This window comes from Gymnoscopelus braueri (genome assembly GCF_963280865.1).
Source record: "Gymnoscopelus braueri genome assembly, chromosome: 2".
NCBI classification, from domain to species: Eukaryota; Metazoa; Chordata; class Actinopteri; order Myctophiformes; family Myctophidae; genus Gymnoscopelus; species Gymnoscopelus braueri.
Window position 1 is genome coordinate 12,036,297 of NC_137604.1, and position 27,902 is coordinate 12,064,198.

General features: G+C 40.8%; 1 protein-coding gene across 2 annotated transcripts in view; it reads left to right on the plus strand.

Annotated features, from left to right (window-relative positions):
• Positions 1-226: 226 nt before the first annotated feature.
• The window catches only part of fam193a (family with sequence similarity 193 member A), a 53,970-nt gene continuing 26,294 nt past the window's right edge, over positions 227-27,902 (plus strand). For both annotated transcript variants that reach the window (XM_080447000.1, XM_080447001.1), the window contains exons 1-11: positions 227-660; positions 7,821-7,895; positions 9,223-9,468; positions 18,362-18,549; positions 19,357-19,524; positions 21,085-21,337; positions 21,448-21,572; positions 23,158-23,305; positions 24,226-24,300; positions 25,713-25,787; positions 27,396-27,508. In XM_080447000.1, the coding sequence (XP_080303126.1) occupies positions 403-660; positions 7,821-7,895; positions 9,223-9,468; positions 18,362-18,549; positions 19,357-19,524; positions 21,085-21,337; positions 21,448-21,572; positions 23,158-23,305; positions 24,226-24,300; positions 25,713-25,787; positions 27,396-27,508 (1,724 nt within the window). In that variant the 5' untranslated portion in view covers positions 227-402. The remainder of the gene's footprint in view (positions 661-7,820; positions 7,896-9,222; positions 9,469-18,361; positions 18,550-19,356; positions 19,525-21,084; positions 21,338-21,447; positions 21,573-23,157; positions 23,306-24,225; positions 24,301-25,712; positions 25,788-27,395; positions 27,509-27,902) is intronic.

Here is a 27,902-nt window from a genome sequence, read left to right on the forward strand (position 1 = left end):
GTATTTCTACACTGCAGTATTGATACTTTTACCTAAATAAAAAATGGGAGTACTTTTTCCACCACTGTTATTTTGTACTTTTGAATACTAATATTTTCAAAAGTGTTTCTAGCGCCACAAACTTCATTTCCCATAAGCCCCGGGATGGGAGGGGAGGGGCCGCACTTGCGTTGCAACGCAAGCGCTCGAGCTCCCGAAGAGTCCAGTCAGAGAGGCCATATTGGAATCTATCAAGTCGGGCTTGCACTTTATTCGCCGAGTGTCTGTCGTTGTTTAGAGTCTAATATAAAAACCGCTATCCTCCGACTACGTGCGAGGAGGAGGATTCCGGGGCCAGACATTCCAGCCGAAGACCCTGCCGGAGTTGTCTCCGTTGTTTTCGTTGGAGAACGCAACGAAAAGATGAGTCCGACCGACGCTAAGCGAGGAGCTAAGCGCAGGAAGAACAAGCGGGGCGGTGGCACCAGCGGCAGCAGCAGCGGCAGTGTGTCCGCTGTGTGCAGCACCGGCGCCGGCAAGGCCGGTGTCCACGCCTCGGCCCTGCTGGCGGGGGGATCCGCCGCAACGCCCTCGCACGCCGGCGTCAGCTTCCTGACGGCGGCGGTCTCCGCCGGGGGTAAAGCCGGGAGTGTGGGATCCCTCATGGGCCTTAACGGAGAGGTAAGAGCCCGGCGTGCTGCGGTGCGGGGCCGGTGGTTGCGGCGGTGCCACCACTACTACTGTGTTGTGTGTGTGCGGGGCTTCAACACCACCCCGCACACAACGACATGATAACATAACACACCACACACACACACACACACACAACCCTGATCTGATGCAGCCAAGGCAAAGCGGGCCTTGGGCTGAGGAGTATACGTCACGGAAACATTGCCAAGGATGGGACGTTGACGTCACACTACACCCGGTAGTGTGTGTAATGATGGGCCCGATATTATTATAACTCTAGCCTTGGATCAAGACTATCGTGGATGTATTTATTCGATTTTGACATTTTTATTTTTATATAAAAAATGTCAAAATGGATTAAATTAATCTACAATAGTCTTGATCCAAGGCTATTGTAACTCTGAATGAGCCTTATCGTTTTTCACTGGGCCTCTTTTTTTTCTTCCTTATTTTGGCCGAATATATAAGATATATTATTAGTAAAAAAAAAAGGGGGGGGGGGGGGAGAATGGCAGTATATCTGCTAAGCCTATTTTTACGGTTTGGGTGGATTTAGAAATTAGGACGTTATTGTTGCTGGAGAAATTGTAGACTTAATTTAATTTGAAGATGTCAAGTGACTGGGTTATTACACGAAGTTTGATATTAACTTATTTTATAATTATATACTATTATCATTATTAATTAGTAACAGTACGGGTCAATATATTATTATTATTATAATTATTATTAAGTAGTAACAGTACGGGTCAATATATTATTATTATTTCAGTAGTAGTAGTAGTAACAGTGCGGGTCTTCCGCTACATGACGCTTAGTTGTGACATCACTGACACATCCTTGGTATGCCAACAGCTGTGGTGGGATAGAGCAGGGAGACAGCTACAGCTAACCCCACTATGCGCTACTAGTTTATTTAGCTGTAGTAGTTAGTTAATTATACTTTAATGACTAGTATGTTAACCTGCTATTTATATTATGCTGTTAAACCAGGCTGGTTTTGTCTTAAGCTGGTGGCTGTCGAGTTTAGTCCTGGCCTATAACGTTATGGCTAGCTGAAACCAACACAACTTTAGATTGTTCAGACGTTTACTTATGTTTTTAATTAAACGAGCCAACGCCTTCGAGACAATCTGTGTCCCTTAATGACCATTTAACCTTGTTATGTTGTTCTGAATTAACGTCTGGTTCTGTAAAACTGGCCTGCTGCTTGCACAGTGGGAAAAGCACACACAAGCTAGCTTGTTGGCTACTAGTTAGTTGACGTTTAGTTCAGGCCTTTGCTTGTTTGGAGCGTTTTCACCAGTCTGACAGTGTCTGAACGGCCCTTCCAGTGTTTTGATCATAAACCTTATGTCTGAATTAATCAAAGCTGTGATATCTATAGGCCCCTAAAGGCCCAATCCGTGATTGTTATTAACATATACAGTAGGCCTCTATTGGGGTTATAACAATTCACATACAAGTATATGTTCTTAGAGTTTGATTTGTGGATGGAAAATATCCAATTTGCAACCCTCTTACCCTCATTGTAAATCAAAATCCAGGTCTGTCTTACTCCAATGTTTACAAACATTACCACTGACCGCAGTGCTGAGGTATTATAGAACAAGCTGATAATCAAACCCAGAAAGCATTCCTGAACTATGTCTGACTTCATGAGCAAGTCTGTCCCCAAAAAAAGCTTGGTAATTGCACATCTGTAGCATGAGGAACAAGATCCATGATTTAAATAGTCTGGTGTTGGCTAATTATTAATTACATTCATATTGGGTTAGTTAGGGGTATCATGATCCACTCATTTAACAATATGATGCACTATATTGGGCTCACGATAAGATGAAATATTATCAACATTGCCCATCATCTTTCATTTGTTGTGGAATGGAATCTTAGTTAATAATACATTTAATACACATTTTAAAGCACTTTTCCAAGTTACAAAGTGCACATACGAAAATAAATACATTTATACAAGCTTGAGGCACAAGTGAAGCAGTTCTCACTCTAAATTGTAACTCGCATCTTTTTTCAGAGGACGGATAGACACTGGAATAATACATTGTTGCTGTCGGGCGGAAACCTCTTATCTCCACATAGTAGTAACTTTTTATGTTCTTTCATAAATCAATGCCCTACTTCATCATACTACAGGACCACACAAAAGTAGGAAAAATAGCAGACCTACAAGCTCAAAATGTGTCACCATGCAATACGTTTTGAGCTTGCAGGTCTACTATTTCTGCTATTTTGGAATTTGACTTCTGAAAAGTGACAGTTTTGGTTTCCACCCGACAGCGACGAAATTATGATATCGATACTGCATTTAAGTACAAATCCCACTAGCCGGCTCTGTACTGATCAGTCATGTTGTCATCTCAACTTTACCAACCAAGTTTAACCTTGCTTTGTTTCCAACACAGCAGCTGGAACAAAAAAAAAATCCATGATACCGGAGAAGGTCGCTTCTAAAATCCCTGGCATTGATGATATCTTACATTAGATGTAGCCCTATTTGATCATGTAAAATGCAAAATTATTGCTTTGATGCTACATAACGTTATTAATTAGCGTCAATAAGCATCAGCTGTGGAAATTTTTTATCACATAGAGGAGCAGGCGAACTGACTCCCAACTGTTTATGCTTTTGTCTTTCATATCTGTGTCTTACATATAGGGCTATATATTAAATGTAAGGTTTACTGAAGATAATCAAGTAGCCTACTCACGCTGCAGTTGATGTACACACTACCCCCTCCCCTCGTGCTACACTGAAAGGGACCGATGCCGCTTTAGTCTTTCCCTAAAGCCCTTGAAGACATAATGAATGATTACTGTGTTTTTAAAGCTTACACATCTCACCATGAACTCCTGTAACTTTCACCGGCTGAATGTTTTATAAAAATAAATACCAAAACAACCGAAGAATTTAGTGGCCTCACTGGCCTGATATTTCAATTCAATTCAAAGGAGCTTTATTGGCTTGAGAAGACATACGTTTACATTGCCAAAGCACTTGTGTCAAAATATAATAGAAATGGTTTAGAAAATGAGGAAAGTATACAGTTGGGAGGGGGTACAGCATTGTGTTAAACAGAGCTATGTCACCTTATGTCGTATAGAAATAGCAGCAATCTTTTACAGTCACTTTGGGACAATTAGCAGCATTTTTTCTCAAAACTATTTAAATAGTATACAAAAAAGCCTTTAAAATGCATTTAAAGGTAGCAGCACTGATGTGCAGCAGGTCTAGAGGTCCACTCGGTACAGATAGTGCAGGACACTCAATGGTTAGTCCTTAGGGCGGTTGTATTCCATTGGCTAACCTTCTTTCATCGCAACAGTTGACAAATCTTGCTGCTGTGTTCGCACATTGTTGTATTTCTCCCAGTAGGTATGGGAGTTTTTCGCCGTTGGTCATGTTTTCAAACTCACTTTGGGTGTATGTAATCTGTGGTAACTGGGAAGTGTCTCTGATGTCTTGTTATAGCGGGCAGGTGGTTAGAAAGTGTAGCTCTGTTTCCACCACATTTTGTGTGCAGTGGGCGCATAGTCTGTCTTCCCTTGGGAGTGGGGTCTACTCTGTCTGTGGCGGCCTTTCTCTATTGGAAGGCTGTGTTCACTGAGTCTGTACCTGGTCAAGGCTTTCCTTAGTTTTTGGTCGTTCACCGTGCTCAGGTATTCTGCCATATTTCATGACATCCCTTATATTGGTGGCATCACAGACTCATCTAGATTCATCTACTCCGGGTTATTAGCTAATGGTTTCTCCCTCTTCAGGAGGGACTGTGTGTGTGTGTGTGTGTGTGTGTGTGTGTGTGTGGTTTCAAAGCGTTGTGGTTTAAGGTACATCTACTCCACTGGTGGGCTGCCCTGATGCTGATCTCACTCAGTTACTGTATATGTTTAGTGAGTCTCTGTCTGGTATGAACAGTGTCATATATTTGCTTGGAGATATGGATGTATACTGGTGAGTAAGGGAAATCACTAATCAAGCAGGCCACACTTCCTCTACATGTAGGACTATTGATCATATAGTATGCTAATGTACCTGATGCTCAAATACAATCTCTTCACCAGTAGGTTTTAGTGACCACAATATGGTTGCTGCAAAGAAGTCTAAAATAAAGTTGTATATAGATTGCTCCTACAACATAATGTGCTATTGATAACGTTGGATGGTGGAGGATGTTAGACATGTTGACTAGAATCCTGTGTGCTGTTGATGACCTAGTGGTTTCTTGAATTGCTTTCATGAATATATTTATGAAAGACAAAAAGAACACTGTACTGCAGCTCCCTTAAGTGTAATTTAGTGGCACATCCAACAGCAAGGTCTTCATCCTCAGACCCAGAGTCTGATAAAGAGCCAGAAGGCCCTTTGCAACGGTAGTCTGTTATCAGCGATTCTCAACCTGTTTAATTTCAAGGACCCCCACTTTGATATGCATTAGTCAGACCCTCAAATTGTTTTGTCTGGGACCCCAATCTAACACTGTAATAGCCACTGAGAGTGGTACCAAATGGACCCTTGTGTGGTCCAATGGATCAATTTGTAGCAAACACTTTAGTGTTTACAGACCCTTAAGGGTCCATTTCTGGTGGCTCCTCTGGCATCACTCCTGTTTTAATGCCATGTGTGCTGTGTGAAAAATGCAGGTGTACCAATGTTCATGTTTGACTTCATTCAGTTTATTTGACAGGGACAAAATACAAATTTCAACCGTTTTGATGCATTGTACCAGATGGAGCTCAGAGCTAAACTGCAGTTCCTGGGCAGGTGTACAATAATAAAACGGACAGAACGATCACACTGTATTATATGAAAAACATAAAATAAATAATAGTAATGATGATAGGTACCTTGATAGGTAGGCAGGTCGGTAGTCCTACCTACCGTCACTCAGGTCAATGTTTTGACTTGTGTTTTCAGTAGTAAAAATAATACAAATCGTCTCTGTTTGGTGGAAACCTCATCTGTCCAAAACAGTTACTTTTCAGGATTCAAATTAAAAAATAGCAAAAGTAGCAGATCTGCTGGCTCAAAATGTGTCGGCCCATTTCGAGCTTGTAGATCTGCTGCTTTTGTGGGACATTGTTGTATGATCAAGTAGTCATTACGGTAATTTACGAAAAAACGCAAAAAGTTATAAGAGGTTTCTGCCCGACAGCAACAAAATGTACTTTCAGTGAGGACTAAACATAGCCCTGTCATGTTTTCCTTCATATGTTACATCTTACGCTATGCTATTCTATCTGTGCTGATGTGTATGCATGACAGTCTTGTCTGCTGGGAGGTACCGTACCTATCTCTTCTCATACAATGTCTTTGGCGAAAATAGCCCATCTACAAGCTTGCAACGCGTCATCTTGTTAGATCTGCTATTTTCTGGCGAATGTACACCTAAGAAGAGGGATGCTATGGTTCAAGTGGTGCCGTCAGTCAGAGAGAGGAATCCCAGCAGTTGTCATAGATGATCATATGAGTAGGGGTGTTGAAAAAAATCGATTCATGTAAGAATTGTGATTCTTATCACCAACGATTCAAAATCGATTTCCTTTTTTTTTTTTTTTGCTGGTTTAAGTTACAGGAGTTTTTACTCTATGGTGTTTGTGATATGAAATGTAAGTTTCCATAATCACATTAAACATCATGTCTTCAGTCATATTAAAGGCATTTATTAAAAACTAACTCCAGTCACTTTCAGTTTGAATCGAGAATAGATTTTTAATTTTAATCGAATCGTGACCCCAAGAATCGGAATCGATTCGTGAGATAGCAGAAGATTCACAGCCCTACATATAAGGATAGTAAACTCTGAGGAATACATCTGACAAATATTTAAAATGAAAGATAATGGTACTCTTAGGCAATGGGCATCGTGGCTATGAGCTGTGTGACCTCATTTTTTCCTTTTTTAAAGTGTTTGTATTCACCCCGGTTGGCACCTCTTCAATATTGATGTGTGTCCGATCTCTTTTGTCCTATGTAAGGATAGCAAACATGTAGTTACTCAGCAAATCGTCTGGTCACACAGTTTTACTTACAAGAAATGTACAGCATGGACTATGTGCTCCAGAATAACTCATAACTAACTAGACAGTGTTAAACAACGTACAGTTGTCCTCAGTGACATCATTAACCTCCGTCAAGGTGACATAACAACGGCACAGCTTCAGAATTTAAAGTTGGTGTTCAAAAGAAAATGAATATGATTTTGAATTGAGCTTCTTTTTATGTTTGCTAATATCGATGAAGACACTGCATCATAGATTAGTGTTTGTCAAAGTGGGATTCAAAGTAGGAACCCCAGGGCAGCGTCGCTGTATTATTTGCTATATTATTCATTACCCATTTATTTCTGCAAGAACAGGAATTGTTGTTGACTGTTAGAATATATTATTTTGTTCTAAATATCCACGGGTTGACAAAACTAGACAGAGTTAATGTTCTGGGCACTTTATTTTACGGTATATTGTCTACTCGGAAATACCGTTTGTTTTCAAACATTCTGATTTCTGGTCAATACGAATGACTATTCTGAACATACGTTTCACATACTCCACTGTTAATTCCCCGCACCTACAGCCTAGAGTAGACTATAGACACTTATGCAATTCCGTAATTATATCTCAGAAAGTGGATGTCGTGGGGTCTCAGACAAAATCAGAATCAAACAGGGGTCCGTGGCCTATTGTGTATGAATGTGAGGGTCCGTGAAATGAAAAGGTTTCAGAACCACTGTCATAACATTGATAAAGCCACATTGTTTGGCAACCAAAGTTGTCACTCAATCACTCTTACCAATTTCCAAATTCTGACCATATAGCTTTGGCTACCCTGCATTGCATTGCTATGACACTGCTGAACCCGGACCATTAACAAGCGATTATGTGGAATTTGACCTGCAGCTCAGCGTAGGATAAGTAGCCCAAAAATGAATGAAATGCAAGTTCATACGAACCCTGTGCTTCACACTGTGGGGGATAATGTGTGTCTTCCCAAGTCAGACGTGCACTACCGTTACTACAAAGGCTGACATTCCTGAGTCAGATAATTGATCTGTTCCTTTGGTGCTAATGAGTAGTAGTAGTAGTGTTGTTGTGGCTGTCGTCTTACGTGGAGTTGTGTGTGTGTTTCTCTCCCCCAGGTTCAGATGAACAGTAACGTTACGCCACAGTTTACGGAAGGGCCCGTCAATGCTGACTTCTCCGGAGTTCTGCAGGTAATCTATTTTCCTTAACTACAATAAACCACACATTAATCCCAATTTTGGCGCTTTTATTTTCTCCGCCTCTTCAGAAAATGGCTCGCAAACGCGTCGCACATCTAGTGTGCCTTGTGGATCGGCTGATTTCCGGTATTTGGTGTACAATGAAGTGTATATAGGGGCTTAGGTGATTATGGTGGCATTGACTTATACAATAACTGAACAATGGCTCCAAGTATTTCCAATGAAATTACAAGCAGCTCTAAAACATGACAGCTGGGTTGTAGGAGAAATTACTTATTTTCCCCGTCCTTTGTTCACGTGCTTGATGTTTTATGGGCGTTTGTTTTACTGCAAATGCAGTAATGCAAATGTCAACCGTTCAACGTCCAACTGTGGTAATACAGAGACAGATTGGCAAGATGCAGCGATTGTAGAGCATTGTGTTCTGTATAATGCATGAATGTTTTTATTCGATATATCTTATGTATCTTATGTTATTATCTTGTAGACTCTTTTAAAAACGGACTTGTTGGCTCGCACAATATTGGAACGCTTCCGCCATACAGTCTGTGCAGCTTTCAGGATGCGTAGTTACAGACCGACGTAGCATTCGAAGATTGTGGAATATTTGTCTGGCTTGAGAGACCACTTGTATTGTAGTATTTATATCAATATTATTATATTGTTGCTGTCGGGCAGAAACCTCTTATCTCCATATTATAAGTTGTTGTGTTTTTCGTCAATTAAAGGAGTAGTTCACCCAAAAAATGACTTATTTTCCATCAATTGCTCACTCCATGAAGCTTTGCATTCTTGGAGATGTCTTTGTTTTTGTCGCATTCCTGAGCCAAAAATTCGATGAACAGCGGAGTCTCTGGTAGGAGACTCAATTGAGTCTCCTACTCAATTGAGTCTCCTACTGACCAGCCACCCGGTCATCGAATTATTGGCTCAGGAATGCGACAAAAAAATCTCCATGAATTGAGTGAGTAATTTGATTGAAAACAAGTCATGTTTTGGGTGAACTTCTCCTTTTAACGCCCTACTAAATCATACTACAGCGTCACACACAAGCATCAAAAGTAGCAGATCTACAAGCTCGAAACGCGGCGTGAAGCGACGCGTTTTGAGCTTGTCGATCTGCTACTTTTGCTATTTTCGAACTTGAGTCCTGAAAAGTAACGGTTTTGGACATTATATGAGGTTTCCACCGGACAGAGACTATATCATCCGCGCACAGACGAGGCACCAGCAGATTGATGGCTGCACTCAGTTTCTCCTACCTAAGTGACTGCTCACTCCCCCGTCTCCCTCTCTCACTCCCTCTCCATTCCCCTAGACCCCATTCACCTTTGGCCTGAACCAGCGGGCCCCATACACGGCCGGAGACCGCTGCCTGCTCTGCCGGTGCGAACGCAAAGACAGCATCCTGCAGGCAGACGCCGGAGGGCTGCCCGGCCAGAACGGCTCGTCGCAGCCCGCCAAGACGCCCAGCGCCCTCCAGCTGCCCCTGTGGGTGTGCCCCGACTGCCGCCGCACCGTGGAGAAGGAGGACCGCCACGCCACACTGGAGCAGTCGCTGGGGGTGAGTGACTGGCCTGGGAGGGGGGGGGCGGGGGGGGGGGTCTTTACTAGGGCTGCGTCTGTCGAGAAATTATTCCTTTGATTACTTTTTTTTCTAGTGTTTCTTAAAATAATTGTTTAAAAAAAAGGAAAGGGTGTTTTGACTCGTGCTTGTAGATCTGCTATTTTAGATTTTTTTGGGGGGGGGGTAAAAGCTAGATATACAAGTAAAAATATAGGCATTTCTGCCTTTTATTTCGATGAACAGTGTAGATTGACAGGAAACGGGAGAGAGTGGGCGAGTGACAAGCAGCAAAGGTCCATCGGGTTCGGGAATCGAACCCGGGACTCGCAGTCAGGCTGCATTAGAGCCTATGGTATGTGCAAGTGTCTATAGTCTTAACAACTCAACCATCGGCACTCCCAAAATGGATTTATTCTTTTATTAAAATCAATGATCGATAATTCTTTATAATCAATTAAAGCAATTAGTTTGATTAACTGTTGCACCCCGAGGGGCGAGTGAAGAATAAATGATACACAAATCGCCGGTGAGGTTTTCCGCATCAAAATTATTCATATACTGTATGTATATAAATTTGTTGATGTCTCATTCGTAAGGTTAATGCCTTTATTCGCAGTGAAAAATCGACCTTTTTACCTTGTTTTCATCACTGCGCAATATGTGCATTCTTTGCTCATGTAGTCATGACAAACAGTTTGAACAGTTATTTTTGGGCAAATTAATTGCACCCCGGTGACCCCGCTGTGTAGGACCCTAAGGGTCAGGCCTCCAGGGGCCTTGAAGGTTCTCGAAAGTTTGTGAATGTTGATAACGGTGATGTTTGAGGAGCATTATTGAAAAGGAAACTGGTTAACCCATTAAGACCTGAGGCGAAATGTTTTCTAAATCCTAACAGTTTTTTTTTTTTAATCTAAATTTTTTTTTTTTCAAAAATAGCAGATCTACAAGCTCATAGCGCGGCACTCGGTGCCGCGCTATGAGCTTGTATATCTGCTATTTTTGAATAGCCAAAGAAATCTAAAGTGACACAGATGCGTTCCAGGTATTAATGGGTTAATTACCAAGCAAGTTCAGTTTGTGGATATATTTTCGGGAGGATTAGATAAGCGCTTCACCTTCCTTTTTGGTCCATCCCACACCATTGAGAATTGATTCGTTCCCATGTCTCTATGTCACAGAGCCTATAGAATCTAGAGTCTAACGTTATGTCTTGCAATCACACAGCTGTGTCCAGTCAGACAATGGATGAGACTGTGCCCACATTTTTTTTTTTTTAAAGCAGCACTAGACAGATGCATGTAGGACATTCTGGTCATGTTGTTGCTATGAGACCATTGGAAAGGCCACACTGTTGTTAGAAGTTGAAATATTGTTACTGTTTTTGATAGTCTGAGCCCTAAAAACACGCTAAGCTCTCACTGCTGGCTGACACCAGGAACAGTGTGACCTTTCCATTGTAAACAAGAGACAGAGAAGGGAGACTCCTTTTATGTATGTATGGCTTGCCTTGGACTTTTATTTGTTGACTTGATGAGTGCAGGTGGCAAAAGAAATAAATGTTAACTCGCCCGGCCGGCTCTATCGTTTGGAATTGTATCATTAAAAAGGTTGCTAGAATAATGTTTACTGTAAGGTTGACTGTAGTTGAGTGGTTCAGCGATGTTGCTATGTTTTCAATGTAATTCATCCCCGGACTCGTAGTAGGTCCCGTGGATGAGTCCCAGGGATCTTCTACAAATCCCAAATAAACGTTCTTGCAGTGTTTAACTCATGTTTGATCTTATATATGGTTATAATTAAATGTATCTGAAAGAATTTAACAAACAAAATCCCGAATGTGACAACGTTATACATGGAACATAGTAAAGTAAAGAGCAACAAAATACATTATAAAATAAAGACTAAGTAGGAAAATGGTGTCGTCCTGTGTTGAGACTCACACAAGAAAATAAATGCATTCCTTGAAACTAAGTCCAGAACCAACCACTTAATTTAAAGGTTTTGGATTTTACAGGACATGGTGGTTAGTTGAGGAGTATTGCAAATATTTCATCTTTCTCACACACATCAAGCCTGTTTGTGCATCTCTCTCACACACACACACACAGACACACACAGATACCGAGCCATTAAGTCCTGCCTCCTACCTAACTATTAATGCCTGCCTTCTCCTCTCTTGCCGTTTTCTGTTATAACAGATTGCACTGTAGCTACCACAAAGTAGGCCGTTCCATGTTGATGTCCCCTGGCCTTGCAATCAATGCTATTCTTAATGCTTATGTCGCACTTATGTGGTATGACAGCGTAAAACGACTCCTCTCTTAATGTTCATCCGCTCAGCTGAGCACACACACACACACACACACACACACACACACACACACACACTCACAGACTTATGTTTTGAATTTGAGAAGACAGTAGTTGTAAATGTACACGGACAAGACAAGTACAACTTGTTAATCAGATATTTCACACTCGGAGCAGACCTCGCAGATGGCGGGGAGGTTTTAAAAAAAAAAAGGCGATTCTCAGGTAGACCAAAATCACATCAGAAGGTCATCACATCATCATACTAGCCTAGGCTAGTATACATGTTGACGTGCCCCTGAGCATCAGCCATATGCTGGGTGAAGCTGCAACTGAATTTCTACAAGCTCGCTTTGCGATGCCGTGTGAGCATGTAGAGTGACTATTTTCACTATTTTTGCTACTGAATAAAAAAATAACAAACGTACATTTTATTAGAATTGATTATTCTTTCTAATCGAATTGATTAACTCTTCCACCCCTAATTACGATTTACAATTTTACTTAAAATCGAACTAAAATCTAATTTGTGTTTCAAAGCACTGCTTCTCAAACATTTAAACTTAAACTAAATTGGTATGTAATTGGTCACGGACCCAGATCTGAAAAGATTTTGTGCCCCGGCCATAAGAGAAGATTTGTCAACATTTTTAAACTTTCTAATTTTGTTGGGGACCCCCTGGAACCCCCTTCAAGGACCCCTGGGTGTCCCCGGACTACACTTTGAGAACCCCTCTTTTAAAGAGCCTTGTTTTTTTATATACTAGTAAGCCAAGTCTTCTATTTTCAGCGTGTCTTCATAAGACCATGGCTAATTTAAGTGTGGAAAAACCTTGTGATTCAACAGAAGGCAGTTTCTCTCTCTCTTTGTCTTCTCCAGAACACAGACTATCTTTTATTTCTAGTGGTGTGCATGGAATGGTGTGATTTTTGGCTGTGATTTGTTACACGCCCTGTGTGAGTAGAACTTGCGTCTTATCTACCTGCCCTTTTTTATAGAAAAGAAGAAGTGGAAAAGTTAGACTATTTTTAAACCCGCAGGGGAAATTCTGTTTCAACTTCACCTAGCTGATGGGTGCTCAGATGGTCATGAATGATAGGGGTGCAACACTTAATCAAACTAATTGGTTATACACACACACACACACACACACACACACACACACACACACACACACACACACACACACACTCTTTAATAAAATAATCGATTGGTAATCAATCCCTATTTTTGGGTATGTCATTATGTAGTATAAAATAGGGCTTTAATTGTTAATTGATTCTTGATTATATACTGTATATAATAAAATAGAGAAAATCATCTATAGTTGCTGCCAAGGGGTGAACCGGTAGCCTTCTGATTAATGGACGGCTGCTCTACCCTCCTCCCCCGCCTTCCCAGACCTATTGGGTCTTTATGTAAGGCTTTTCAAAAATAATGTCTGCTTTGTAGGGGAGTAATGGAAAGCTCTGACAAAGAAGAAGCAAGGTGGTGACATTTAAACATAACGCTAATAAACCTAAACATCAAATATTATGCCTCAGTCCACACTAGAGATGCGCGGATCGCGGTTTTAGCCGCGGTTGCCGCAGTTAACCGCAGTTTGGGTGGATTTGGGTCAATCAAATATAATTATTAATTCATATTGGATAAACCGCGGGTGAAATAATGCGGGAATTAAATTAATGATATCAATCTATAGGCCTATAATAGCTTTTAAAAAGCACTAAATTTCACCGTGTGTGCGTTTGTAGTATTTTAATATTACGTCATTTTACACCAGGCAAAAAATAGCCGCTCACGACATGTTGCTTTGCAAGCAGCCAGTGTTGCCAGGTTGCGAGAGAAATAAGTAGCCAGGTCTATGAAAACAAGCCCAAAACAAGTGCCAAACAAGCCCAAAAGTCGCAACGCAGAGCATTGTTTTTGCTCTGTGTTTTGTTTTCACTTTTTCTTTCTTTTTCTGTAAAGCACTTTGAGCTGCATTTATGTCATGAAAGGTGCTATATAAATAAAGTTTATTATTTTAAAAGTCGCTTATAAAAAGCTTATAAAAAGCCGACATGGCAACAAAGTGGTTGAAAGCGAAAGTAACTTAATGAAGACGTGCGCTTGTTGTTACCATGGTTGTGGATTGTATACAGTCACTGCATCGCGACAGTGGTGAGTAACACTGTTTATAAGAAAACTAACGTCAGGAAAATAACAATTATTTGGTGCGGTTGGTGCGGATCTATAAATAGGATGATATAAGTACCGCGGGTGGATGGCGGATGGATAATGAACTTGTTAACGCGGATTTGGGTGACAAAAAAAGCCATCCGCGCATCTCTAGTCCACACACATACTGTACATTCCGTTCAGCGTTTCATATTTTCCAGAATTGTCTTCCTAAAATGAACAGAACCTGATTTGTTTTCATCATGGACTGGAGGGCAGGCTTCCTTTTTTTTAAATCAGATCAACGAGGCTGATATCACTGGAGAGATGAGGTCCAGGATGACTGTAAATGTCATCACAGACCTTACTGTAAACACCAGTCACTGTTCCTGCTGTAGGTAGCAGTGCGTCCTGCGCCTGACTCATAGACATTAGGGCTGTGAATCTTCTGCTATCTCACGATTCGATTCGATTCCGATTCTTGGGGTCAAGATTCCGATTGTTTTCGTTTTTTTCAAAACAAACGATTCTCGATTCAAAACGATTCTCGATTCAAAACGATTCTTGATTCAAAACATAGGATTTCAGGATCTACTCCAATCTGCTGGCATGAGAACAGAGTACATTTATGTAGCTTTTATAATTGTAAAGGTTTTATCAACTGATAATAATGTAAACACACAAAGGTAAATCCAAGATCCTCCCAAAAAAAAAAATATATATATATATATTTTTTTTAATGAGAATCGATTCTGAATCGTCCAACAGTAGAATCGTGATTCGTATTCGAATCGATTTTTTCCAACACCACTAATAGACGTACACATTACTGTGTACTCTGCATACTATACCCTGATAACTATAGATTATTTTCTTAGCGAATATTTGATCTATAACTTATTCGATGAATCAAATAATGACATTTTTATATATAAACAAATCTATTAACCACTTAAAGACGTATATATGCATTTTCTTTACGATGTACAGCTTGTAGATCTGCTATTTTCACCTGCCGTCGAGTAGTTCGGATATGCGGTTGTCCAAAACCGCAGATCCGACCGATATGCATGCCAATAAATGGGCATATCCATATATGGGAGTAAAAGGGACAAGGACTGGCCCGGACTGCTGGCGTAGCAGTCCGTGGCACCTACAGTAGGCTCTGAAGTAGCCTGACAGCACGTCGCGGGTTCGACTCCTTCCCGACGACCTTTGCTGCGCGTCTCTCCCGTCTCTCCCTGTCTCTCTCTCCCTCTTTCCTGTCCATCTTCACTTAAAATCAATCAATAAAAGGCAGAAAATACCAAAAAAAAGGGACAAGGGCTGACATACAGAGATCTCTATATGGGCATAAAAGCTCCATATATGGGCACAAAGGACAGACAGGTATGGGTACACTGCCAAAGCTAACGCTATAACTCAGACATATCGGTCGGATCGGCGGTGCAACGTACGTAGATGTGACGCGCCCCGAACCTCTAGTTTATTGAATTATGGATGATTTTTTTGCTTATAATTGATTAAATTGATTAGTTCAATTACCTGTACTGTACCGTGGGAGGATGCGTTACAGACGGACCGTCTATCTCTCTGAGCTTGTAGATGGACTGTTTTCAGCACACGACACAGTCATGCAATGGAAGGATAAAATCAGGCTTACGTAGATCTAAATCATCTGAATGATCGCCCCTCTCAGAAACTAAACAAACAAACACCAGACCCTGAAAGTAGAAAACGCCTTTTCCATCTTCTCGAGCTCTCTCTGTTCCGTCCCTATTTGTCTTCCCCCTTCCACATTGCGTCTGCCTGCTGGGTTCTTTAGTTCCTCTACATGTCTATTTGTGTGAAGGGTTTGGGTTTTTCAGATTCTAGTTATAATGAGGAACATTTTTGTGTATTGTCTTTACAAGGACAAGGAGTAGTGGCATAGACACGCATAGACCTCATACCTATTGAACATATTCTCATGTACAGTACATAAAATCTACATTAGAACAAATTCTACTAATCTTTGAAATTAATATTATTAAACTGCCCCATAATGTACAGATTCTGTCTTCTCTCGTCCCTCCTTTGTCTGTCTGTTTGTCTCTCTCTCTCTCACATGCACACTCGCACGCACACACACACGCACTCTCACTCTCACACACACAAACATTACTGTGCTAAAAAGTCCTGTGATTTCTTTAGTAGCGAATGAATCCCCAGACACAAGTGACAGTAAGCAATTCATTACTTATGTAAGTTGTATTTTTATTTGTAACAAAGTTAGGTGTATAGACAGCGGAGGAAGTGGAGCAGACAGAAAACAAAAACAGAGCATGGATACAAAGACACAAGAAAGAGCTACCGGTGCCTTTCTTCATGAGCGCTTGCCAGTGTTGGAAAGTAACTAAGTACATTTACTCAAGTACTGTACAAAGTACAAGTTACAATTTAGGCATTTAGCAGACGCTCGTATCCAGAGCAACTTACAATAAGCAAGGTAATCCCATACATAGAATGCAGAGAGACATTCTAGTTCCTCAAACGAGGATCACAGGTAAACCAAGAAGCATCAGTCAAACAATATACTATCTTTTGCTTTAAAAAACGATTTCTATAGGAAAGCCTTTTTAACCCCATAATGGTGCAACGGTGGTGGTGTTGGCGATTGCCTAATTTGTTGTTACTGTCTTGTAAAATCCTCTCAATTTGTTGTACAATTGCTTCTTTATTAATTGTTTTAAATTTTGTAAAGCACTTTGTAACAAAGTTGCTATATAAATAAAGTTTTACTATTATTATTATCATCGCAGATCTACCTTATTAATACAAAACAGATTTACATTATTAATTTCATACATGCATTAATCACTTTATTACAAAACATGCTTTCCCACTATATACACTATATACTATATTTTGAATACAGGGCTTTAACTTGTAACAGAGTATTTTTATATTGTTTATATATTGCTACTTTTACTTAACTCTCTCAGTGCCACGCCCCGACATATCCCGAGTTTTTCCCGAGTACCCTCAGTGCCAGCACGAGAAATCCCGAGTTTTTACTTTTGACTGTGGTCGCGCTATTCTGATTATTTTTCATGATCACTTTCGCTTCCTGACTCCTTCAGACTGACCCGGAGCCGAATGTAAAAAAAAAAATTCATTTCCGGGTCACGTTGTTTTTCTCCGGTGATTTTCGGCCAGAATAGGGAAAGTCACGGTTTTTCACACGGTATAAAAAACGAACGGAGAGGTCCACGTCTACTCTCTTTGGTCTGGGTGACGATCAGTCATCGTAGTCGTGTATCGCATCGTAATTTAGCCTGATCAACGATTGTCAAAAATGTCAACATCCGGTTAGGACCGGATATGACGTGAGCCTGTTTGGGAGGGGGCGAGTGAGCCAGCGAGATCATCAATGTGTCGATTTGTTGCTCTCTACTGGTAGAACTGTATTATGGGTTTAAAACCCCAATCAGATCATTTATTTGAATGAAAAATTACAAAATTAAAAAATTAAAAAACACGCAAATTCCTGGCAGTTTGGGAGTACTTTATGAAAATACTCTTGGCACTGAAAGAGTTAAGTAAAATATCAGAGTACTTCTTCCACCACTGGCACTAGTAGTGCTCGTCTTCGGAGTGCCACACCTCGCATTTCAGCCCGCTCGGTGTCCAGAGTTAATTTTTTTACGAAAAATTGAGTAGAAAATAGTTATTTTGGGGAGGAGGTGTGTCAGATGGGTCTCAAACTTGTTTTGAGTCACAAGCCAGATTGGGCAAAATGTAACCCGTCGTGCACAAGCAAACGTGCACAAAGCTGCCACTGCCTTTACTTTTTCAACCTGTCTCAGCCATTTACTAACTTTATTAATTGTTATTACTGAGACAGCCTGCTCATAGAGGTATGTTGTCATCACCAATCATTATCATCTCCCCACTTTCGGTGAACACCTATTGCTGCTTTTTCAGTGCTTTTTTCTCTTGTGTGACTAGGGCTGGGCAAATAACCGGAAATAAGAACCAATAACCGATTAATCATTCAAGAAGCGAGTTTTCTTTTAATAATTTGTTTTTCGAACAACAAATTCAACTAAATGTTTTGTAATCGATTAGACTGCTTAACCACTTAGTTCAAGCTCACAGCGCGACGCGCTGTGAGCTTGTCGATCTCCTGTTTTCACTATTTTTCTTTTTTAATCGAAATCGAGGCATACATTTAAAATAATCGTGATAGTGATTTGAAGTCCTATCGCTCTGCCCTACGTGTGAGGTTGAATATTGTCGTTTGATGATGTATGCCTTTGCAACAGCTTACCTGTTGGGCGGTTATGAGACACACTGGTTTGCTGCGTTAAAATCAAAATACAAACTTTTATGTGAAAAACAATGTTCAATCAAATAACATTTGCGTTTTTCCAACAGAGCCAAGACTTCCTCTTGCACATGCCAGTGGCTAATGGAAGCCTGGGACAGGAGGCCGCTGCAGGAGACAGACTGACCACCGCTCCGCCTACATTACCCATGCTCCCCGGCGGCCCTGACCTCACCACCCAATTGACCACCACGACCACCGAGACGGTGTGCAGCTGTGAGGCCTGCAACGAGAGAAGGTCAGTCCAGACCCCAGTACCATCCTGGTACCCATCACCATTATTAATCATATTAATACGTTATGATTTGGGGCGACAGAATTACTGCTGAATTACTAGCAGCGCAGTAATTATGTTTAAATTAAGTGGTTCCGAATTTATATCAATATGGTCTTACTCCTTGACTGTTCATTTTAAAACATTAAACACGGATATGTTGCTATTTTGCTGAAGATGCTCGTATCCAAAAGGATTTACAGTAAGTGAGGAGGTAAACAGTAAAATGTGTTAATTTAACCATTTGTATGAGCGTACTAATGGAACCACATGGACCCATTTGGTTCCATTTCTACACCTCTCCGAGTGTAATCAATGAAGTCCTTTCGCACACCTACTTACTAGGTTAGGGGAGAACAGTCAACATAGAGAACAGAAGTTGTCCCACACACTGTCTTCACTTACAGAAATGTATTTAAAGAGGAACAACGTTTCGGTTTAATGAATAAAATAGCAAATTACAGTCTTTTCATTCTACTCTCGATCCTGATGATGCCTAAATTCTGTTGACCATACACATTGTTTTCTATTTTGTGTTTCTTTTCAACTGGCCTGTTTATGGATGGTGTTTTTTTGTTGTTGTAGTAGTTGAATATGAAAATGAATACAGTTCAGACTTTTCATAAGTTTATTGTGGAATCAACAATTACCTGAGAAAATACCTGAAAAGTTTTCTTTGCTATCATTTCGCTGCTTGTACCTGTGTGCATGAGTGACAAATAAACCCTCTTGATTGGTGATTCCATCTGGTCCTTGCATGTGCTCCTACAGGGAGATCTCGGCAGAGTCAGAGCGGGAGTCTCAGCAGCTGCAGAACCACTGGTCGGAGGTTCGATACCTGGTGCGCTGCATCTACCGGCAGACGGGGACTCCCCTGGCAGACGACCACGACCAACCGCTGGAGAGGGACAGGGAGGGCATGAAGGAACTGGTGGACAGGTGAGGAACCGTTTTAATCATTTTAAAGCTGCTACATGGATACATGGATACATGGATATCTGTATTGATCCCGAGGGGGGAATTCAGATGCCAGAAACAGCACAGCAGTAAAAGTTACAGATACAGAACGTTGGTTTCTATTCCTCTGCGTCCATAATAAAATATTGGCACTTTGGCTACCAGTGTGTGCGGTCACCTTTTATGTCTCTTCAAGACTAGTGATTTGGATCACAATAAAGACAGCCTCAAACAAATATGAATAAAGTATGCAGACATACAGTATACACCCTATACAATCCTCCTGCCTGATGCAGAACGTGAAAAGAGTAGCAAGGTAATCCTAAATCTAGACATCAGCACAGACCACAGGTAACGTTACAGGTGACAGACTGGATGTTACAATAGTCACACAACGGCTTAATGCTACTAAGTCTCAGAGTCAGTAACCGTTGCCCTATGCGTGCCTCGTTATACATTATCATAGCAAACACTAGGCTACTTGGCTGTGGCTGTTCACCTCACACAATGCATTATGGGTACGAAACTGCCTGTTCACTATTCAGTTGATCAGTGGTTTATTGCCATTATCAGCCAAGGTAGTGAGGGATTTGCCTCTGTGTACAGAGGATCTACATATATAAACACAGGAGGGCCTATTAGAGCTACATTCTATATATACACACCATTGTGCAATCCCCATTGTAATAGACTGTAATAAAATACACATCATCTTAGTTTACTCTGTGCTGCCGCAGCCTCCACTCTGAAAACCTGTGCACTGAAGCGCTGTTTCTCAACGTCTGGTTCAGGGGACCACCAGGGGGTCCAAATGGACATTTACGGGTCTGTAACTCTTGCCAGTGTACAAATGGAAACAAATGGAACCAAATGGACCCTTATGGGTCCACTAAGTATAGTGTTTAAGTGGTTAAGATATTCAAATGGATAATGAAATTGAACCTTACAATCAGAAAGCATATGCTTTATCCAGGGTACATTTTAGATCTGGGTTAGTTTTCAACTGATTGTGAACCAGGGACCACCACCCTGTCTTCAAGGTTCAACCTGGGGACCACTGCTGTGGTTGGGTGAGGATATGGGCTAAGATTACGTTTTTTCTTGAGTCTATTCTAGGTTGACAGGGACAGAGTCTCACGTCATTTTCTGTCTCCAACCCAGCCCTGTACTTTTTCTTCAGGTATGCCAGGGTGTAGAAAACTCACAGAGATAACGTATTTGCAAAAAAATGAAATAATAATCTGCCCGACAACTCATCCAGAACTTCACAAGGGACTGTGTATATTATATTCATACATGTGCCTCTTGACAGAGTGTGTGGACATTCCAATGAGTCCTTAATTGACCACTGATAATGATGATGTATTTAATTCTACTGTCCTCATATAACACAAATACCAACAGTTTCTCCCTCAAAAATGTTCATGACCCATTAAAATAAATCTGCGATAAATCTGCGACCCAAAGATGGGATCCAACCCATTGTTTGGGAACCACGTAGATAAACCGTCCGTGTGTGTGTGTGTGTGTGTGTGTCTCCAGGCTTTGTGAGAAAGACCCCTACCAGCTGTACCAGCGGTTGGAGCAGCAGGCTCGCGAGTACGTTCTGGAGATGAAGGTGCGACTGCTGAAGCATCTGTCGTCGGGCTCCAAGGCCGGGGGCCCGGCGGGGGCCGTGGTGGTGGTGGGGGGCCAGGGGCCCCCCCAGGCCCACCAGTTCATCTCTCTGCTGCTGGAGGAGTATAGCGCCCTCTGTCAGGCTGCACGCACCATCAGCAGCTTCCTGCTCACGCTGGTCAGTCCTCCACACGCAAAAAAAACACCACACTTTTCTACCAATTCTTTCAAATGCAAAAAGGTTGAGAATCGCTGTCTGTAACCCCTCTATAACCCTCTGGTCTCCAGGAGAACGAGCACCTCCAGAAGTTCCAGGTGACGTGGGAGCTGCACAACAAGCACCTTTTTGAGAACCTGGTGTTCTCTGAGCCCATCTTGCACAGCAGTTTACCTGCACTGGTTTCACAACTCAAGTAAGACACAGTTTTTTTGTTTTGTTTTTTACAGCAAACACTTGATTGTTGATTCTTGACACTGTCCCAAAGTATAATAAATGCATAGACTAGCAGACGGGAACATTTTATGTAGATAATATAAAACACTACTTCATACCCTGATTTCCACTCGCCTTCCATCCGGACTATGGAACTGCAACCACGACTACAGATCCCGAAATCTGCGTGGACCGTTCACAAAAACGCTAATAAACTGCATAGATTTGGGGAAAAGTAATAAATTGGCTTAGTCGCTCTCTTCATATGCCGATGGTCAATGCCCGTGTGCAAGATCAGATCAATTGGTCATGAGAAAACACGGTTCAAGACAGAGGTTTCTCAAAAATAGCAGATATTCATTCATAGTGCAACACCGAGTGCTGCGCTGCGAGCTTGTAGATCTGCTATTTTTGAAAAATCCGGAACATTTGTGCAAATCTTTGTGTGTGTATATATATATATACTTTTTTTTAAAGCGAACATTTGTAACTCAAATCTTTGCTTCTGGCGGGTCCCTGGAATAAAATATTTTGAGATGGGGGGTCCACGACCAAATACATATCATTTTGGGGGTCCTTGACATGAAAAAGTTTATTATAGCAGCATACGTTTTTTAGAAAACGGTTAGGATTCAGAAGACATTTGTAGATGCGTTCCCGAATTGAATGGGTTACAGCTGCAATCTAAACATAAAACAAAAAGTTCTGAAATGTGTGTTTGGTAGGCTATGTCTCTGTCGCAACAGTGCTTCTTGGCAATAACTTGTATGAGGAGAAATATAGCTTTTAGATGGGTATTCGTCATGCGATGAAGTACGGTACATAGGACTCAAGTGGTTAACAAAGGAGTGTCTTTGTAGCGTGGCCCTGAGCCAGGAGTATGAAGGCTTTGGCAGAGTCTTCATCCGCTGTTGTCATCCTGTGTGCTCGGGCACGGCACCACGTCCCCACGTCCCATGACTCATACAGCCAGGACATGATGTACAGGACGTTATTAGACATCTAATAATCACGTGTAAAGATAGCAGATTGACAAGCTGTGAGCTTGTAGATTGGCTAATAACACAATTTTTTAAATATTTCTTTTGCTAATTCCACTATTACTACTTTTAAGTATAAAATTAGGCCCTATTTTTGCCATTGTACCGTATTTATTTTTGATTATTGGTACCATTAATCAAGTTCAAATTAAGTCATTGCCAAGTCATTTCTGTGTATATTTTAAGTTATTTGTTATATCTGCCCTGTGCAATTTCTGTTTACCCAAGCCTAAAATGCATATAGAAAATATGAGAAACCTCATATGTCCAAAACTGTTACTTTTCAGGATTCAAATTCAAAGGTAGCAGATCTACAAGCTCGAAACCCCCCCACGAACTTCCAGATCTGCTACTTTTGCTACTTTTACGTGACGCTGTAGTATGATAAAGTAGGGCGTTAATTTACGAAAAAACAGTTAGAATATGGCTTAAATCATTATTTGCAATTATTTGTGCAACAATTCACCGTCCAAGTACAATGTCATGATGGTGACTAACCCTATCTGTTGCTCTGTGTTCTCTCAGGCACGGCACGACGTCCCAAGACTCGTACAGCGAGGACATGTACAGGACGTTACTGGACAGCTACCTGCAGCTGCAGCAGGAGATGGCTGCCGTGGCAGCAGAGTGGCAGGAGTGTGAGAAGAGGATCGACAACTACGTAGATGAACAGGTAAGACCCCCCCCACCCTCCTGATCCCCCACAGCCCCCTGGAATAAGGTCCCAAGTGTCCTTGAGCAAGACACTGAAACCCGAATTCTCTATGCTGCTTTTTTCCCCCCATTAAATGGGTGTGTCCGAGGTATGAGTGACACCCTCGTAAATAAGCGAGCTGGTCCGGCGTGTCCTCCACTGCTCCGGGTGACTCGATGCCAGCAGCTGGCAGGAGAGCTTATTAGATCTGATACTATGCAAAAAATACTGGAGTTTTAACACATATAGACGGGAAAGCATCTGTCATTTTAGATTTTAACCATTATCTTATACTCTGGCTATTCAAAAATAGCAGATATACAAGCTCATAAGGCGGCACCGAGTGCCACACTATGACCTTGTAGATCTTTTTTTTTTTTTAAGTCATGAAAATGTGTGAAATCTTATGTGTATATATGTTTTTTAAAGCGAACATTTGTAATTCAAATCTTTGCTTCTGGGGATTCTACAAATGTCTGCTAAATCCTAACAGTTTTTTTGAAAAAACTTATGTTGCCATATATCAGTGGTCCTCAACCTTTTTCATGTCAAGGGCCCCCAAAATGATATGCATTTGGCCGCGGACCCCCATCTCAAATATCAAATATGTTGTTCCAGGGACCCCCCAGAATGTTCGCTTTCAAAAAATATATATATTTATGATTTGCACAACTTTTCACAAAAAATAGCAGATCTACAAGCTCATAGCGTGGCAGTTGGTGCCACGCTATGAGCTTGTGCATCTGCTATTTTTGAATAGCCTTTAATGGGTTAAAGATGTTGAAAGTGAAGATGACTACCTTGAAATCTGTTTTGACATAATTATGACATTTGGTGGATATATGATGGTTTGGGATGTTGTCATGTGAATTTCTTGTCATTTTTGTTTTGTTTTCCAGCTGCTTTTTAAGGTGGAGGGTCAGAATCTCTCCAATCAACGAACAGAGCCACACAAGTCTCTGATTAGTAAAAATGTAAGTCGTTTACACATACTGTATATACACATTTTTAAGCACAGCATCACTCAAGTTGACGCTCTATTATGTTCAATAATGGACTGTTCCTTGCCTGTGTGTGAAGCTGAAGTAATGCATTTCTACGGTGAAGACGTGCTGGAGTGCGCCTGAGCATCGCGCCAAACCCGGGAACGCATCTGTGTCATTTTCAGATTTCTTTGGCTATTAAAAAATAGCAGATCTACAAGCTCATAGCTTGTGAGCTTGTAGATCTGCTATTTTAGAAAAATGTTGAACATCAAGAAACATCTTGTGTATATATATATTCTTTTTTTAAAGCGAACATTTTTAACTCAAGTCTTTGGTTCTGCAGGGTCCCTGGAACAAAACCTTTTGAAATAGGGGTCCGTGGCCAAATATGTTTTCTAAATCCTAACAGTATGTATGTATATAACAGTATTTATATCAGTGGCGCTCCAACTTTTCCATTTCAAGGACCCCCAAAATTATGTGTATTTGGCTGCAGACCCCATCTCAAAATATTTAGGAGGAGCAAAGATTTGAGTAAAAAATGTTCGCTTTAAAAAATATATATTCAAAGATTTGCAGATTTGCGCGGCACGTGCCGTGCGCTATGAGCTTGTATATTTGCTATTTTTGAATTGCCAAGGTATAAAATAATTGTTAAAGTGGTTGCTTTCCTAGTCTTATTGGGTTAAGCGCTCTCAGCATCCAGCTTTTTTGGCAGAGCACGCCGAGCACTTCAAGCAGAAACCAGTTTTTTTACTTTTGGAGAGGAGCGCCGGTCATTTGATCCTCCCGGCTGTGTCTTGAAAACCCGGTCATCCACGACCTGCCGTTGAATCGTTAACTTAACCACAACCATGAGAAAAGTCCCTTTTTACGTTGTTTCGGGCCAAGCCATTTGTCTCTCAACAACTTAAACCCCAGCATCCGTATTGTAGGGAAAGCTTTCGCAGGAAAATAGCAGATCGACAAGCACACGACATGTTGCGAGCTTGTTCGATCAGCTATTTTTAGCGAAAGCTTTCCCCACAATGATAGAAAACAGAAAATATACTAGGTTTTAAGTTGTTAATTTTTCAAGTTTTTTTTAAACACAAAATTATTTTCCAGAACATTTTTTGTATTTCTCTTCCACAAATATACAGTATATATATTTTTTTACAATACTGTGTTTTCTCTTATCCTCTTTTCAATACAGTAGCAAATTATGTAGCAAATTCTCTTACAAAGATCCTCCAGTTCCTCCAAGATCCACCAGTTTGAATCGATTTGAATTGATTTACAATAAATCGTTACATGCCTAGTTATAAGGGTTAGAATGAATACAGGCTGTGTGTACGCACTCTGGATATTCATAAAAAGCTTTCTGTGCCCTTATAGTCTTATTTTTTCCCCATTTCTAGACTTTGAAAACCAAACAGCGAATGCTGAAGGAGGATTGGGAGTTCTTTAAGCAGAGGAGGTTTATAGAAGAGCAGGTAGTGTATTCTGAAATACTCTTCATGTTTTGTCCTTGGATGCTAACAGTGGTTCCTCAAAGTGGGATCTGGGGACCGCCAAGATGTCCTTGAAGGGGCAGTAATCTCTCAATGAGAGAATGTATGAGAATGACTGTGCAGATCATGGGTTTCACTCATCTCCCCACCACCCACAGGGGGTCCCTGGCACAAAACCTTTTCAAATGGGGGTCCTTGATAGGCCTGTCACAATTATTACATAATCGCCTAATGGCAATTTTTCGAGATAATAGTAATTATTTTGCATAATCGTCAAAATTGTGTGTGAGCTTGTAGATCGGTTGTATCCATTATTTTTAGTGGATATAACATATAAAATGATTAAATATGTCAGTCAATTATTTGTATATTTAAGTTATTTTTCCCTGTGCCACTTTTGCTTACAAAGCCTAAAAGGCAAACAGAAATGTAATTTTTATTTATATTTTACAATGTTCATAGCCAAAAACACAATTTAATCGTTCACCGCAATTATTTGTGTGACGATTAATCATCAAGTAAAATGTGATGATCGTGACAGCCCTAGTCTTTGACATGAAAATGTTTGAGAAACACTGCTGTAGTACAGTGGTGCTCAAACTCTTTTGGCTTCTGAATCTGTGTTTCCCTGTTTTCTGAATCCAAGTTCCCCCTTTACCCGATTGCAACATTTTGAGAAGATAAAACCATAGCTAGCATATCGTTGCTGTCGGGCAGAAACCTCTTATCTCCATAATCTAACTTTTTGTGTTTTTCGTAAATTAACGCCCTACTTGATCATACTACAGCGTCACAACCGTATCAAAAGATGCAGATCTGCAAGCTCGAGATTTGAGCTTGTAGATCTACTTTAGCTGTTTTTGAATTTGAATCCTGAAAAGCAACAGTTTTGGACATATGAGGTTCCCAGCCGACAGAGACGATATGATGGTATGAATGTCAATGTGTTCAAAATAAGCCAGCATAATTGCAAATAAGTAGGCCTATTGCTTTCTAGTCAATAACAGTTGTGCTACTAATGTTTTTTTTCCTTTAACCCATTCAATCCGGGATCTCATTTTATTTTATTTTAGCATTACCATTATTTTATACTTTGGCTATTAAAAAATGGCAGATCTACAAGCTCATAGCGTGGCACCGAGTGCCTCGCTATGAGCTTGTAGATCTGCCATTTTTTAGAATAAATAGTGAAAATGTGTGCAAATCTTTGAATAAATATATTTTTAAAGCGAACATTTGTAAAATGTTTTGTTCCAGGGACCTCCAGAAGGAAAGATTTGAGTTACAAATGTTCACTTTGAAAATATGTATTCAAAGATTTGCTCAAATTTTCAGGATTTTTGAGCCAAAGAAACCTAAAATGACAGATCGGTTTGAATGGGTTAAATTGACACGTTACAGATCAGCATCAAATTCACACAAAGTTGATCAATGTTTCATCATTAAACGTAACAGTAAAATGATTATTCTTTTCCATTCTCTACTTTCTCTCGTGTAGCCCCTTTAGTAACCCCCCACGTTTGAGGAACTCTGCTGTAGAAGATCTGATCTCTGTGTTCATCTCAGTGATTTGTGTGTGTGTGTTTGTAGTTAAGCAGCACTAAGAAGTCCATCCCTGGAGATAACAACTTCACAGAGACCATGAGGATGCTCTCCTCTCGACTCAGCGTTCCAGACTGTCCAAACTGCAACTACCGAAGGAGGTCAGTTTATATAGTGTGTGTGTGTGTGTGTGTGTGTGTGTGTGTGTGTGTGTGTGTGTGTGTGTGTGTGTGTGTGTGTGTGTGTGTGTGTGTGTGTGTGTGTGTGTGTGTGTGTGTGTTTTCTCCTCTCTCTTACTAGGGCACAAATGCCAGGGCATCAAGACCATGAAATGACAGTGATTTCAAGTCCACATAAATAATGAATTGAACCTAAGGGTTATGGGAGATTTTACTTTTGATACATAGTATGAAATAAATAAATTAAAAAGCTGTGCATTTCATAAAATTGTCTAAACTGTGGGGGGGGGGGACAGTGGCCATGAAATTCCTACCCTGGTACATGCTGTCTCCATTGTACACAAACCTGTCAGCACAATCTTCAAGGTAGTTTTAT